This window comes from Oxyura jamaicensis, chromosome 2, assembly GCF_011077185.1.
Source record: "Oxyura jamaicensis isolate SHBP4307 breed ruddy duck chromosome 2, BPBGC_Ojam_1.0, whole genome shotgun sequence".
NCBI lineage: Eukaryota > Metazoa > Chordata > Aves > Anseriformes > Anatidae > Oxyura > Oxyura jamaicensis.
In genome coordinates this window covers 3,163,123-3,177,611 of record NC_048894.1, presented here as the reverse complement: position 1 = coordinate 3,177,611, position 14,489 = coordinate 3,163,123, and the positions used below count along the sequence as shown (strand labels likewise).

The 14,489-nt window shown below is 48.6% G+C and overlaps 1 protein-coding gene across 6 annotated transcripts in view; it reads left to right on the top strand.

Moving 5' to 3' along the window:
• Positions 1-4,848, top strand: part of NKTR (natural killer cell triggering receptor) — a 40,241-nt gene extending 35,393 nt beyond the window's left edge. For 4 of the 6 annotated variants that reach the window (XM_035316549.1, XM_035316548.1, XM_035316552.1 and 1 more), the window contains 3 exons: positions 267-323; positions 876-974; positions 2,402-4,848. In XM_035316549.1, the coding sequence (XP_035172440.1) occupies positions 267-323; positions 876-974; positions 2,402-2,480 (235 nt within the window). In that variant the 3' untranslated portion in view covers positions 2,481-4,848. The remainder of the gene's footprint in view (positions 1-266; positions 324-875; positions 975-2,401) is intronic. The other 2 variants (XM_035316551.1, XM_035316550.1) reach the window with 1 other exon arrangement.
• The last annotated feature ends 9,641 nt before the right edge of the window (positions 4,849-14,489 follow it).

Genomic DNA, 14,489 nt, shown 5'->3' with positions numbered 1-14,489 from the left:
GCAGTAAATGGTGCCCAGAACTCTGAGCAGGTTGGAAATGGGCTTAGCTGTGCATGCTGCTGTCTGAAGCATCTGCTTGAAACATGCAAGTTAAAACAATCAGATTTTGAAATTTCCTGTTACTGAAAGGGAATTGTATTTCATGTTTTACAGTATGAGTAAGGAATTCTGAGAAAATCATGTTCCCCTCCTCTTTCCCCCCCCTTCCCTGTTCAGCACTTGTTCTTGATTAACTTAACACAAAGCGTTTTGTATTTCTTTGTCAGCCGAACCTATAGTAGAAGCAGATCGAGTAGTTCCTATGGCCATCACAGCCGATCCAGGTACGGGTTGTAGTTCTCTACCAACTCTGATATCAATGCACTTACCATAACAATATCTTAGTGTAAGAGTACCGCTGCGTCTGTGCTATTTAAAAATGTACTGTCGTATTACCAACTTTGAGAGCAAAAATAACATCAACGAGATGCTTGGAAAATAACCAAGTCATACAGGTGGTAGAGAGATAGGTGATGCTATGGCAGAAATAATGGTGAACACGTTTCCCATTATTGTTAGATGGAATATAAAAATGAAATACAAAACTGGAATCATTTTGTTGTTTGAATATTTCATGCACCATTTGTAGTGAAAACTCAAAACTTTTGAAATGCTTAGTCTCTTGTAGATTAATAAATTCCACGTTGCTTCGAAGATAATGAATTCTGGTATTTAAACTTCTACAAAAACTTAGAATTACCCCGTTTTCCGCGTCCTTCAAGAGTAAATTCTATATAGCGATTCATCTCTTTGTATCTAAGTGTCGTGCATTTGAAATCAATGACATTTTAGGCACAGAACTGTCAATCTACAATGACTTTATTTTCCCTTTAAAGCAGGTCGTACACTTACGATAGTTACTATAGCAGAAGCCGAAGTAGAAGTAAAAGGAGCGACAGCTATCGGAGATCTAGAAGTTACGATAGGCGATCCCGGTATGTCATTTACTTGCATGTCTCTCATACCATATTTATGCAAAAGAATTTGCAAAGGACGTACTTAAGTTCATGAGGGCTACAGTCTTTCTCCCCCAGCCATAAAAATATATTGCATATATTTTATAAACGTTTAAAGTAAGCACATAATTTTTTAATAACGCTGCCCTTAAGTGGTTTTTAAAATCCTGCAGTGAACTAGCTCGGAAGATTTAAATCAGGTGCCCTGTTACAAATTAAAAGCTACCTGGTATGCAAAGAATTCCATTGGATGGTGAATACTTTTTTTTTTTAAAACCACTTTTGCAGTCTAGCCAAAAAGCATCTGCAGAGGAAGTGAAAAATTACAGCGCTATCCAGAATTAATTTTTAACTTCCTAGAACATGTTTTGAAAGAATATCTTACCAGCAAATCTGGTGTGCTTCTGATGTGTGCTTATAAATTTAAGCTAAAATATCCTACTCAGTCCCGGGGAATTACCGTAGGTGCAAGTGAGCACATTTCAACAGAGATCAGAAGTGGAATGTGATCTTCATATAGTGCATAAACTTCAACGGTAAGTCAGACAGATAGCTGGCTGCTGTAAATTTTCGTCCTCTGCTGTTCTCGTAGCCCTTTTTTCATGACGTAGTAACACCTCTTAATGGACCCTGGTGTCCCCAGTTTCCTCATCAGATTCTGACAAGACAACTTCTTCATGTGTCTGAAGGGAAATTAATTAGATCAGTGAAAAGTGTGGGAATCATTACAAAATCCTTGTTTGGGGATGTCAGGAAGCATCAGAGAAACAATGCTTGATTAGGATATGCCTACCCATTCCCAAAGCTTTCCTTCCCGGCACGAGGCTAGAAAATTTCTAGTTAAAGTTCATTCTGTATAATTTGAATATGTTTTGTGGCTTATCTGAAACAATCTGTACCATTTCTTGATGCTTGGCCAGGTGCTGAGCTTGGAATTCTTTTGGTTTGGGTAAGCCAGAACATTTGAATGTGTTATTTCCCTTCTGCACACGCTCCTGTTGTTGGTATGGAGCCTAATTATTCAGGTCCTTCTTCGAACTTCAGATTGCAATATGTGAAGGGAAGGAGTTGCAAAATCATTTGGTTGAGAAACAAAATTGTATTTGTTGGAATCTTAGTCAGCTGTTAGTATGAACAAAAAGTTGGTTTTTGGGTGATTTCTTAGCTGTATTGATGAAAGGAAGAAATCTTAAAGTTACACTCACAGTGACTTGAGCTGCACAGGGTTTCCAGCACGTAAAGTTAATGACTATTTTAATTTTGAGTGTCCATTAATGTGTATTTCAGTTGCTATATATGACTGTTTTCTTCTTGTCTCGTGCATCGGTCTCAATTGGTGGACGTGATGTAATTTTGAATTTAAAACCCAAAATAAAATGCTGAGGAATTGAATCTTTTCTTTGTAGATCGTATGGCTCTGACAGTGAAAGCGATCGCAGCTACTCCAACAACCGAAGTCCCAGTGAAAGCAGTGGGTATAGCTGAAAATGTTTCTCTGACGATTGAAACCGTATTTAGTAAGTTTGTCAGTGTTACGTTTAAAAACAGAACTGTTCTGAGGATGTCACAAGTGAAGCTGAAGGATGTTTACTGAGCTAGCTGACACTTTACCATTTATCAGTGCACTCACTTGACTGACTGCATACTGAAGGAGAGAAGTACTGAAGCTCAACCCAACAGTTTTTTACGTCAAACGCTACTTTTACAGAATAGAAAAAAATGGTTTTATTTCCTCGAGTCGGATATTCCAAGCCATGAATGACACGTAGGTGAGTTTGCTGACACCACTTTTCTCGGTGCGGCGACCAGTACTGTCTTCAAGTATGTTTATAAACACCTTAAGGCTTTCTGCCTGTTACTGTTCGATACGTTAGCAACTATAAAACTGTGAAGAACTTCTTACTGGCATTTCTAGTTTATTAAAATGGTTTTTTTTTTAGAGCTGGAAGGTGGGTTCCATGCTGTCTTGTTTGACTGTTGCGTTATATAGAGTATATATACAGCAGCTAGTTGATGAAAACAAAGACTGCCACGATGTCTTAATCCTTCCTGTGCTGTGGTGTTACAGAAGTCTGCTCAGAAGGGTGAGGTTACACACAACAGGAATTGTCAAACTGACAAGCAGCGAGCGAAAGTGTGATGAATTAGTTTTGATCTCAAAATCCAACCTGTCTAAACTGTTGCATTTAAAAGCCAAGTTTGTGATCAACTGCAACGTTCTTTAGAGGCTAAAGAAGTGTTTCTGAGTGGTCCCATTTAAATTCCTACTGCAGCGCTTGGCGTACTTCAACACGTTTTGAAGTTGAATGGTGTAAGCTGGAGTATATCAGGAGTTGGTTCGGAACACTTCTTAAAAACCTAAGTGATGATTTTTGAGAAAATAAACCATAATGGTTCCTCTGTAAAATGTCTGTAGATGTATCCCATTTGCCAGAGGGAATATCAGTGTGCAGGTCCTGAATTATATATTGTTAAAGTGAAATGACTACAAAAATACTGGTATGCCTGATAAAAAGTGTGGGAAGTACTTTCCAAGTGAAGTTTAATACCAAAAATGACTGCATATTACAGGTAAATGGCTTGCAAAAAACGTAGACTTAAAGCTGAAGAGCATCGTTGTGTTTTTTTTTTTGCCAATGTTCTGATTGAGTCAATTTAAAATGATTTATAAAGTTTTTCAGTGTTTAGAAAGTTGTATACTGAGAGACCGTTTTTTAATGGCATAATGTCGTACCCTGAAACGCGGGGTCTGTAGTAAAAACAGAAACATAACTAACGTAGCTTTATTAGAGCTAATGAGTACTGTTGTATTATAACTACTTTCAATACTGACTTTCTGTAATACCTTTAGTTTTCTTGAATGTTTTCAAACCTTGAAAACGATTTTTTAATCTCATCAGGACCCAACAGCTCTGAAAATGAAAAGTAGACATTTCTTGCTTAGCCATCAATTCATACTGCTTTTTTATTGAATTAAGCTACTCCAAATTAGCTTTTGGTACACTTCTGAAACATGAAAAGGAAGCTCAAAGTGAAATTTGAAGGCTGTGATGATGCCCTGCACGTCCGTACACGATCAGCTGAGTAAGACGTTTGTATGCAGGTTCCTAAAACTGAACCTGTCATACAGTTTTCTCCCTTTTTAGGAGAACCCAAAGTCCTGAACTTAAATTCCTGCTCTTGTAATTCAATGAAAAATTGCTTGCACGTAGTCCTTGCAGATCAGTATTTTGTAAGGTTCTTATAAATGTACTTAATGTTCAAATGCTTTACTCAAATCAGTATGTTTGCAGATTTCTTTTTGAACGGTAGCAGCCATTTCAGAGTCTCAAATAAATATTTCTTTGCTAACTCAAGGTAATGTTTGTCGCAGTTCCGTAGCTTTAAGTAATTTGTTTGTTCCCCTACAGAGAAAATAGCACTAGTGGGCTAATGGTGGAACAAAAGTTACAAATCCAAGCCTTGTCACTCAACGTTTCCTCAAACAAAATTGCTCCAGAATCTGATTTTGTCACGTTTCAGATCTAAGTTGATTTTTTTTTTAAGGCCAGGAAAAGGTAGTGAAATAGATACGTTGTCGATCAATTGTATTGTCCAGAACCGCTGCAATGTTACCGATGCCTATTTCATATCTTGAATTAAAGCTTTATAAAGAAGTTCCATCTGGTAGATGGGTGGGGAGGGATGCGAGGGAAGGGGGGGGGGGGGAGTATTTTTACTTGGTGAGTTCTGTTAAATTGTGCTTCAAATAGGAAATGCACCACGGAGCTGGTTTTCTAATGTCGGTCTGTTTTTGCAATTTTGTTATTCAAAAGTAGTTGCTGTTTGTAAAATAAACTTTTGTACATACCTGAAAATGCTGTTTCCTCTAAATCTGGAAAAAAAATCCATTGCTGCTTGAGGGAAACGTACAGGAAAATGAGAGATGCGCTTCCATTTCTGTAGCCGCTTGTCCCTTGCAAGACTACAAGTTGTCTTTCCTTCTCCTGACCTAGATAGAGAACAATTCCTCTGCAAGGCTCTGCGCTAGCTTTACGTAATAGTCCTCGGAGGAACAAATATTTTGAAATTTCCAAGTGATGTGAGGTCTCGCCGTTTCCTCAAGGTGCGTGAAAGTTCCTTAGCCTTTGTGAACAGATACGCTTAACGGGTCTTGGCGGAAATCTCTCAATGTGCTGAGTTTAACTGCCCTGCTAAATATTCTTTCCCAAATTTACATTCCCGCATCGTTTCCGTAGCACATGGGAGATGTGGTGTCGGCTGAAGTCAGCAGATGTAATGGCTCAGCACGCTAATCCATTAGTCTTGCAGACCTTCTGTTCCAGGGAAACTGGATTTCATTGGATGTGCCAGCTCCGTCCTAATGGAAAGATGAATTGCCTTGATCTAAGGTTTAAAAAATGGATTTCCTTATGGGTGAGGACAAGCGGAGGTGTTTCCTTGTTTAATTTAGTCCTCAGCACGATCCGGCTGACCTGGCATTTCCCAGACGTGGGAGCACGGCTCTGGGGAGGCAGCTCAAGAAATTCCACGCAGGAGAAAGCAGGAACACCGGGTGATGTGAGCTATGGCAATGAAAGGTGTAAAAACGGGAAATCAGGGGAGGGAAAGTCTGAGGGGCCACCTCGGTTTGGGAGGGAAGACGGGCAGAATAGTGTTAAGAAATGTTAGACAACTTGTGTTGGCGCTAATACAAAACAGGCTTCCTCATTGTCAGACAGTCAACCTTGTTTACTTTTGTGTGCACCTTTCCGTGCCTGAGCAGCCGCGGGCCGTGCCGAAAGCGGACATCGGAGCAGCCCAGGTGCTGCGGGGCTGCTCCTGCAGAGGTCGAGCCGTCCCCTCCTGCGCCGTTAAAAATAGGGTAGGTGACACCCTGCTACGTCCTCCTCGTTAGGGACGTTTTCCTATTAAAAAGAAAGCAAAATAGCTTAATCCTGCGGTGTATTACTTAGCCCTTACTTGATTATAATAAGGGTTTGGGGGGTGAAAAGCATGGGGCAAGTGTTTTAAATCTGGCTCAGGAGGTCAGGTCTGTGTTCCTGGGTGTTTTGGCAATAGGCTCCCTGGCACCCAGCACACGGAGCATTGTTGTGGGGCAGCTCCGCGGGGCAGGCACGCCGTCTCCAGCTGCAGGTACGTGCTTTCCTCCTAACTTGGCGAGAACAAGAAAATAAGAAACGAGCTGTCTGGCTGCAGGGGTGTCGATCAGATGAAGAATTAGTTTGCACAAAGCACGCACTTACAGAGCCCCAGCCCAAATGCAGCTTTCCTACCGTATCTGCACGCAGAGAGCCTTCATTCCTGCTCCCCTATCGCTTTTAAACAAGGGTTATTTGTGTCGTCGCACTCGAGGGTAAGAAGCATTTAAAGTGCTCTTTCCGAAGATCACCGAGTATCTGGCGGTGTATTAAATTTCCCTCGATGGCTTTGGTGGTTCGTGGTGGTCACGCTTACAGTTGGGAGCTGAGCGCAGTGTTTAGATGACCTTGAGCTGCACTCTGCGATCCATCTGGTGTAATTTCCAAACCCAACGCTGCCTGGGATTTAAATCACGAGGAGATAAAGCTCTGCAGGCTCCACCCCTCCTTAACATCCATCTAAATACATATATTTTTTTGCATATGGTTGTGAAACCGATGTGGTTTTCCCTGGTTTTGAAATGCTTCAGCAGCCCGCCTGTGGGAAGGCAAAACTGTTAAAAATCCTAAACCATTAAAGGGACCCGACCACGAATTTAATGAGGTCTGCCTGGCCCTCTGCGATGGCACTGCACGCACGAAACCAGCCTGTGATGTATTTTTTGGTTTGTTTTTAATGGGAGCAATATTTCACAATTGCAGCAGAGGCACGGAGATTGGGTGATTAATTTGGCGTTAATTGCTGCTTGCCGTGATGTGAGCGTGCCCTTGAAAGAGCACGGTGCTGGCCAAAAAAACCAAGTGTCCTTACTCCCCCAAGGGGCTGACGTGGAGAGGGAGCATTCCCCACGGATGCTCCCCAGAGCATGGAGGCCAGCAGGGAGCTGGAGGACGATTCGGAAGGTCCTCGGGATGGGGAGGAGGCAAGGGGCTGCTTCCAGGAGCAACGCCCTGCCCTTTTGGGAAGGGACCGGCAGAAATACCTGCCCTGCCTGGCAGAGTGAAAGCTTTTTTAATCAGTGCTCCCTACCAGCTGGGATCAAGAGGCAGCCCCAGATCAGGAGGCCGCTGGTGTTTCACCTCCTCCCCAGCTGTAGCCGGAAAGAGCCGAGGATCCGGATGTAGCAGTGGCGATAACCGAGCTGCAGGTGCGCCGAGAGAAGAAAAAGAACCTGGAAAAAAATGGGATCCTGCAGTAAACTCCCCCGGCTTTTGCAAGAGCTGCATGCGCGCCATTGTAATATCGGCGCCCCAAAGCACGGGCGTGTTTTCTGTCCCCTCTGTCCCCTTGTGCTTTGAGGTCTGCAGCATCCTCTGGTGATGGTTTCCACCGTCTAAAGAAATTACACGGCAGGGGGAAAAATCCATTCTCCCCGCTGTAACGTGCACATCAGGAGCGTGCTCAGCTCTGCTTTGGGGAGAGGTAGCGAGCAGTCGCTTAAACTAAGGGAGAAACAAAGCCAAGAAGTACAAATAAATAAATAAAAACGACAGAACCAGCATAAGCGACACCAAGCATGCCTCCTGATGATGAAATCCAGCTTGTTTTGATCCGCCTGAGTGACAGGGTTCCTCTACACCTCCTGCAGCAAGCTGCACGCATCCCACTCTTGTTTTCCATCCCCAGCCACAGCATGGAACAAGCACCCTGCTGGAAACGGGGGGTGCAGCCCCAGGGCCCTCTCCTGCTGTGGGATGTCTCCTCCTGCCCCGGGCAGCATCCCCCTTACGGGGTAAATCAGGGTAGTTCTCATCCAACCCGTCTGTAAAATGCGTTGGGGCTGAGATTCGGCAGCTGCGGTAGATTTGTGCCCCGGCCTTACACAAGCACCAACTTTTTCCTTTGTTTCCACTGAATTGCAGCCTATTTTTTTATTTTATTTTTTACCCAAGCCATTTCTCTAATGTGTCAAAGCTTGTTTTGAAGTCTCAGCCCATCCTCCCAAGTACTGGAAGTCCCTCCCGGCTCGCTATCGTTTGCAGCTGTAATAAGCGAATTCGCTATTCATGCAAGTAATTATTAAAAAAATATTTTGAGCAGTACCAGGCCTGGGACGGCTCCCCGGGGACTCCGGGGTTGTGTATCTCTCCTGTTTCATGGCGAAACGTAAATAACTCCTCCAGCAATATTTCCTTCCAGCTCCACGTCGCCTGGCCCCTGCCACCCCTCGCGAGCGGCGCTCCCCTCGGTTTTAACTCCGCCGTGCCAAATCTGGGCCCACTTTTTTTTTTTTTTTATATATATGTTGCTCTGGGGCTTAATTCCACTTAATAATAACGAGCTGAAACTCGGCTCTGGCTTGAGCTTGTCCGACCTGAGCCGGAGCTGCTGGAGCTTGCGAAACATCGCCCCGAGGTGCCCGGTGCCTGCGGGTCGCGCTCGGACGCTGCCTCTCAGCTCCTTCAGCTTCAGAAAGCTGAGCGTCCGTGCACAGTCCGACAGCTCTTACTGCTTCTTTTAGCATTAATATAAAAGTGTTCACGCACTTCACGTTCTTCTTCTTCACCCCAGAAGTGTTTGTCGGGGGGACTGTCTCCCACGGCCACCGGTGTCAGCGAGGGAGGGACGCTCACTGGTTTTCCCTGTTCGTGCCCGGTTTCTCTCTATGTGTATTTACTGAACGAGCTGGTTTCTGGCCACCGAGCTCATCTTTCCCATTCCCAGTTTATAGCCCAAATGCGATGGAAAAATTCCCCGTGGATTCCATTCCATTTGAGCCACAGGGGACCAAAACTACTTAGAAACGAACACACCTTGCACGTACCTGCTTTGCTGCTCCGCCAAGTGTCAGCATTCCCCTGGCAGTCCTGAAAAGCACTCTCTAACCCAGGTCCCATAACCCTGGGGTACTTTGGGTGGGAAGGGACCCCAAACTCCCCCAGCCCCAACCCCAAAACCCCACAGCCATGCACAAGGCCCCCTGCCACCAGCCCAGGAGCCCACAGCCCCATCCCGTCTGGCCTTGGGTGAAAGATTGGGTGTCCCAAGAGCAGAAATGTCCATCCAAGGGACAAGTAAGGATCTGCTCTTAAGAAAAATGTAAAAATCAGAGTGTGCTTGGAGACCAGCATGCTTGGAAGGGGCCAGCAGGCAGACAAGCCATGGCGGGGCTCATTTTTGGCACGCAGCATCCCGCAGCCCTTCGCTTCCCCAGCACAGACTCCAACCCGGAGTGAAGTTTTCCCGGCCCCCTGGAGATGCTCTTGACTTATAATTGCAGCTCTGGGTATTTCCTGTAGTTCTTAATCTTGCTAATTATTTCAATCAAGGTGTCGCTTTCTAACTTCCTGCCTAATGAAATGCCGCCTCTCGTCCTTCGCGGTGTGAAGATGCCTTTGAGCCGCCAGCCCCGTGCTGGGAAGACCCGCACAGCTCTCACACCTGGCTCCTCGACAAGCAAACCCGGTGCTGGAGGTGACTTTCCTCGCCAGGTTTCTGGGTGATGGATGGATGGAAAGTCACGTTCACGGCGCATTTCCGAGCTTTGTGGAAGTTCAGTCCTTGAGCGTGCGAGGCGCGGTGCTGGAGCCGCTTCGTGTGCACTTTGGTAGGGGGTGGGATGAGGACTCAGGCTCATTGGGGGGGTCCAGATGAGGTTCAGATGGGGTAAGAAGTCATCCACCTGCGTCTGGCTGGACGTGGTCACCTTGGTCTTTTCCAGCCTGGATGATTTCGTGAGTTGGGAGAGCCTGGTACAGTTTCCTACTCATCCAGATGCACCCTTCTGGTTTTGGATAACATTTTATCTACTTCCAGCAGCAACCAGAGGAGACGGTTCTTCAAGAGAGCAGGCCAGGCAATCCCTGCAGCTCATGTCCCCCTGCTCCCCCAGCAGCAATCCTCTCATCGCAGGCACTGACGAGGAGCAGCCTTGACCATTCCCTCTGGGACCTGCAGGCACACCAATGGCCCGAGCATTTCTCCAGCATTTTTTGAGTCCATCAACGTTTCTAGCTCCTGTGGCAACCTGCCACCTAAAGCACACCTTGGCCACACATTGAGGTGGCAACCGGGATTTCAGCTGTAGCTGCCAGCTCCAAGCAAGGCATCACATAAGCGTGGTCTGGACTTTCTTTCCTCCTGATCGTTTACCATACGCATTCCCGTACCAAAATTCATTTGATACTTTTGCATCTGCTTTTTCATTTATTGAGGTTCTTGTGGGGTTGCTCACCATCTGTGTGGCATCTGGGGACACCGGGAAAGCTGCCCTGTGAGAATGAGCTGAAAAGTGGCCACCGAGCCCTGCCTTCTGCTTGCCGACTTTTAACCAGCTGCTGAGCAATAAAGGGGCCTTCGATCTTGTCCTGTGGCAACACGGTTTCTCTCAAAGTCTTCTCAAGGGTGTTAAAAACAATAAATATTTATAAAATCCTGTGGTTGTCCCCACCTAAAACACAATCCACATACATTTCCATGGAAAAAAAAAAAAGGCAAAGTTTTACAGAATTCATATTTGGCCGGCGCCCTGAATGCAGCAGGAGTAGTTCGCGCAGGGAAGTAGTAGCCAAAACTGGCTGGAGACAGGTCTGCTGGGAGAAAGCAAATATTTCTTCCCCCAAAATGTCAAAATTGCCAAGTCGAGTTGTTAACAGAGAGAGAGCCTCCAACACACCAGCAGTGAGGACAGCTCGGCTTGGCTCATCTCAGTGCATCCAGAGCAGAGGCCTCAATCTTTAAACCTGCAGCTGAGCAACGCTCAAAAAGAGCATTTTTCCCCAAAATACCAGACCGGTGATGCTCTGTCCCTCTGCTGTAACACCCCAGGGACAAGCAGAAGCAGCTCAAGAAGCAGGGGGATGCCCTCTGGGCCCCATTTTTGCTCCTTGTCACACTTCTGTGTCACCCACCTGGAAAAAACCCGTACCTGGCATGGGGCTGCCCCCAGAGCTGCAGAGGGAGCGGAGGACAAGGAGTAAGGTGGGAAACCCTCTGTGTTCAGCAGCACCTTGAATCAGCACAAAAAGCCAATCTTTTACTTTTCCAGGGGTAAAGCAAGCTAAATGTTTTTCAGGAAATCTGGAAGCGGGGGGGAGGGGGAGTTCCTCCCCCTTCCTCCTCTGAGCAACTTTTCCTTTAATATATCAGTCTTCTCATCATTCATGGGTTTTAAGTAAACTTCCTCATGCTGGCATCGTGGCGTATAAAAAAGCAAACCTAATTATTACAGAATTTGTAGAAAACAGGGTCTGCAATCCAATAACAGATCCTCTGGGAGCCGAGCCCTGGCTGTGGCTTGCTGCAGCAGCTCCCTGCGGGGGGAAGCGATGGGGCGTGGGGGGCTGCCTGCAGTCCCCTTCCCATCCCCGCTAGCCCTGGAGAAAAGGCCTTCGGGGTGGGATCCTCACCCCCAGAAAGGAAAATTAATGTGAGGGTCGGGCTGAGGCGGAATGCACTCAGCAGGGTGAACCCTACAGCTTTTTGGGGCCAAGCCCGCAGTGGTTTTGGGCCAGCCCCGCAGTGTTTTGGGGCCGGGTGCCGACCTCCTCCCCACCTCGGACCGCAGCCCCAGGCGGCCTTGGTGAACCTGATCCGGTGCCGTTCCGTCACCTGCAACCACTTAAATAATTTTATTATTATTTTTTTTACCCAGTTCGGAGTCAGGAAAAAAAAAAAAAAAAAAAAAAAAAGGGAAGAATTGGGGTCAACGCGAAGCGGCCGTATTTCAGCCGTCCTCTGAGAGCTCGTCTGCGCGCTGTGGGTGTTCTCGTTGCGAGCGCCGAAGCGGGCGACGTTTTCCCTTAGTAGGGCAGGATCCGCGCCGCGGTCCTCCATAAAAGGGCCATAAAAGGGCAGCGCCTTCGGCGCGACCCCCAAGGCCTCCCAGCCTCTCCGGCCGCGTCCCGCCGCGGTGCTTCGAGCCCCGCCATCCTCACCCGAGCGCCTCCTCAGCTCCTTCTCCTCTCCTCTCGTGCCTTTTGTTTCGTCTCTCTCCTCCTCCTCCTCCTCTCTGGAGGCTGCAGGGAGAGAGGCCAGAGAGCCTCCAGGAATGTTTTTGCTTTACTTATTTTTTTTTTCTTCTCTCTCTCTTGGCCTGATTTGATCCCTTCTTTTCCATAATGTGCATGGTGCCTGCCCAGAAAATCAGCTGCTGAGTGGAACCCGGTTGCTGAGCCAGCAATTCACCCCCAGCCTCCATCCCGCATCCCCCTGGCCTCCAGCCTGCATCCTGTTGCTGTGCCTGGGCCTTCATTTCAGACACGCAGTGACCTTATGGGGTCACTTGGTTGCTATCTCATGGCTCAGTGCGAAAAACAGAGAGCGGGAGCAGCGGGAGATGTCCCCTTGCGGGCACCGCGCTGCTGCCTGGAGGTGGGCTGGGACCCAAGGGTGCTGCCGTGTCACCAGCACCCCCTTGCCTCTGCTCCTCACCCACCAACACCTCCAGGGCTTCCCTCCTGCTGCTGCAGCCATGTCCTGGTGGCAGCTGAAGTGACCCCGGGGCTGGGGTGCCTCTGTGGTGTGCTAGGCCCCGTTACCATTTTGTTGGTGAGTGAGGGTCCACACAAGGCCCTGATGCCTCCACACCTTCCAGATCCTTACGCCACAAGCACGGGGTCCCTTCAGAGACCCCGGCAGATGAACATGAGGGAAAAAAGCCCCCAGGAGAGAAACCAGGTGGGGCGCAGGGCACCCTGTCTGCCTAAATCCACCTGGAAGTGTCTCCTGCCTTGAGGACGAGGAGCAGAAGAAGCGCTGTGAACGGGTTCAGAGGATACCTACAGACCATGAGGACAACCACAGCCTTCCCCTCATGCTCCCCATCCCGCATTGCCCCCAGACCCGATGGAGTCACCGCTGCCATGCCATAAAACCACCCCGCTGGGCCGGCCAGGCTCTGCGGGCAGAGCTGGGAAGTTGCTCCACCAAACCCCACGTAGGGCAGCGTTGGCCAACGGAACCTCATGTGCTTCATCTTTTAAGAACGTTGCTGCCGTCACCGCTCTCAAACTACAGGTTTTCACCCAAAAGTGTCACTGGTGGTGTCTGGAGGACACGTCCCCTTGTGTTGGTGGCCATGGCCACTATGGGCACAGCTTCTCCTACACCATGGAGGAAAACCCGTGGCTGGCAAAGGCGAGGAGCCCAGGTGAGGGGCGGGCTCAGCATCCCCCAAAAGGGCAGGGACCCCATAAGGAGCCCACCAACACCACTCCAGGGTTTAGTATGGCCACCACATGTCCCCCAGCAGCTTGTGGAGCTTTGGAAACACGGCTGGGTTAGGGGACACGCCGTCCAGGCCATGCTTTCATCCCAGCAAAAGCTTTCTGATGGCGGAAAAAGCTCTGCCTGGCTCCGCTGGGATTTTTTTCCTATAGAGTGGAGCTGAAAGCAAGACAGGGGGAATTAAAACCAAAAACGAACTAAATAAACCCAGGAAGCGGAGCGCAGGCGGGACGTGGCCGCGGCGACGTTGTGCGCAGAGCCGAACACATCTGGAACAAGTTACGGCGCACGGCAACCCGAGCGCAGCCCAGACAAGTGCAAGACGTTACGGCATTGCCGCCTGCGGGGTGGGACGGGGAAAGGGGCCGGGGACGTGGGATGGAGGCACGAATCCCCAGGGGGTTTGGGGTCACCCTGAGGAGGCTCAGATGGGGGCTTCGGGGGCCCTCTGCTGCCCCCATGGAGGTGTTGTGGGGTGGAGGGATCAGACTGGGGGTGTAGGAAGGCCAAGGGGGGGACCAACACGGTGCTGGGAGCAAAAGAGCAAAACCCCACTTGGGACACATGGGGGGCATGGCACTCCCCACCCATGACACCCCCCTCCTAAAAAGCACCTTAAAAACCCAAAAGCACCTTAAAACCCTCCCGGACCCCTTCCTACACCCGGAGATCCCTGTTGCATTTCCATGCTGGCAGGAGAGCTCTCCATACCCCCCCATTTCTCCCCCCCCCCTTTTTTTTTATTTTTTAAATGAAACTGAGCTTGCTGACCCTCCACATGTCCCCAGCTCACCGTTTCACAACCCCAAAACCCTCTTTTTATTTTATTTTTTTTTTAATCTTTTGAAGCCAGACCCCTCCACGGTGCCTCAGTTTCCCCCTCCGGGATGCTCACGGTGCTTGGTGGGGTCTCCCCACGGGGGGTAGGGGAGGAAAGAGGGGGGTCAAGGGAGGATCCTGGGGGGTCGAGGGGGGTGAAAAGAATTGGGGGGGGGGCCCCGGGGGGGGGCGGAGGGGAGGCAGGGACCTGTCCCTTTAAGGGGGGGCAGCGGCGGCCCCAGCTGATGCTGCGGCTCCAATCAGCGGCCCAAGGGCTCTTGGCAGCCGGAGCCGCCGCCGCTCCGCATTCCTCCGTTCTTCCCAAAAGGGGCTAACATGGCGATGGGCAGGATGAGGTGAAGGAGC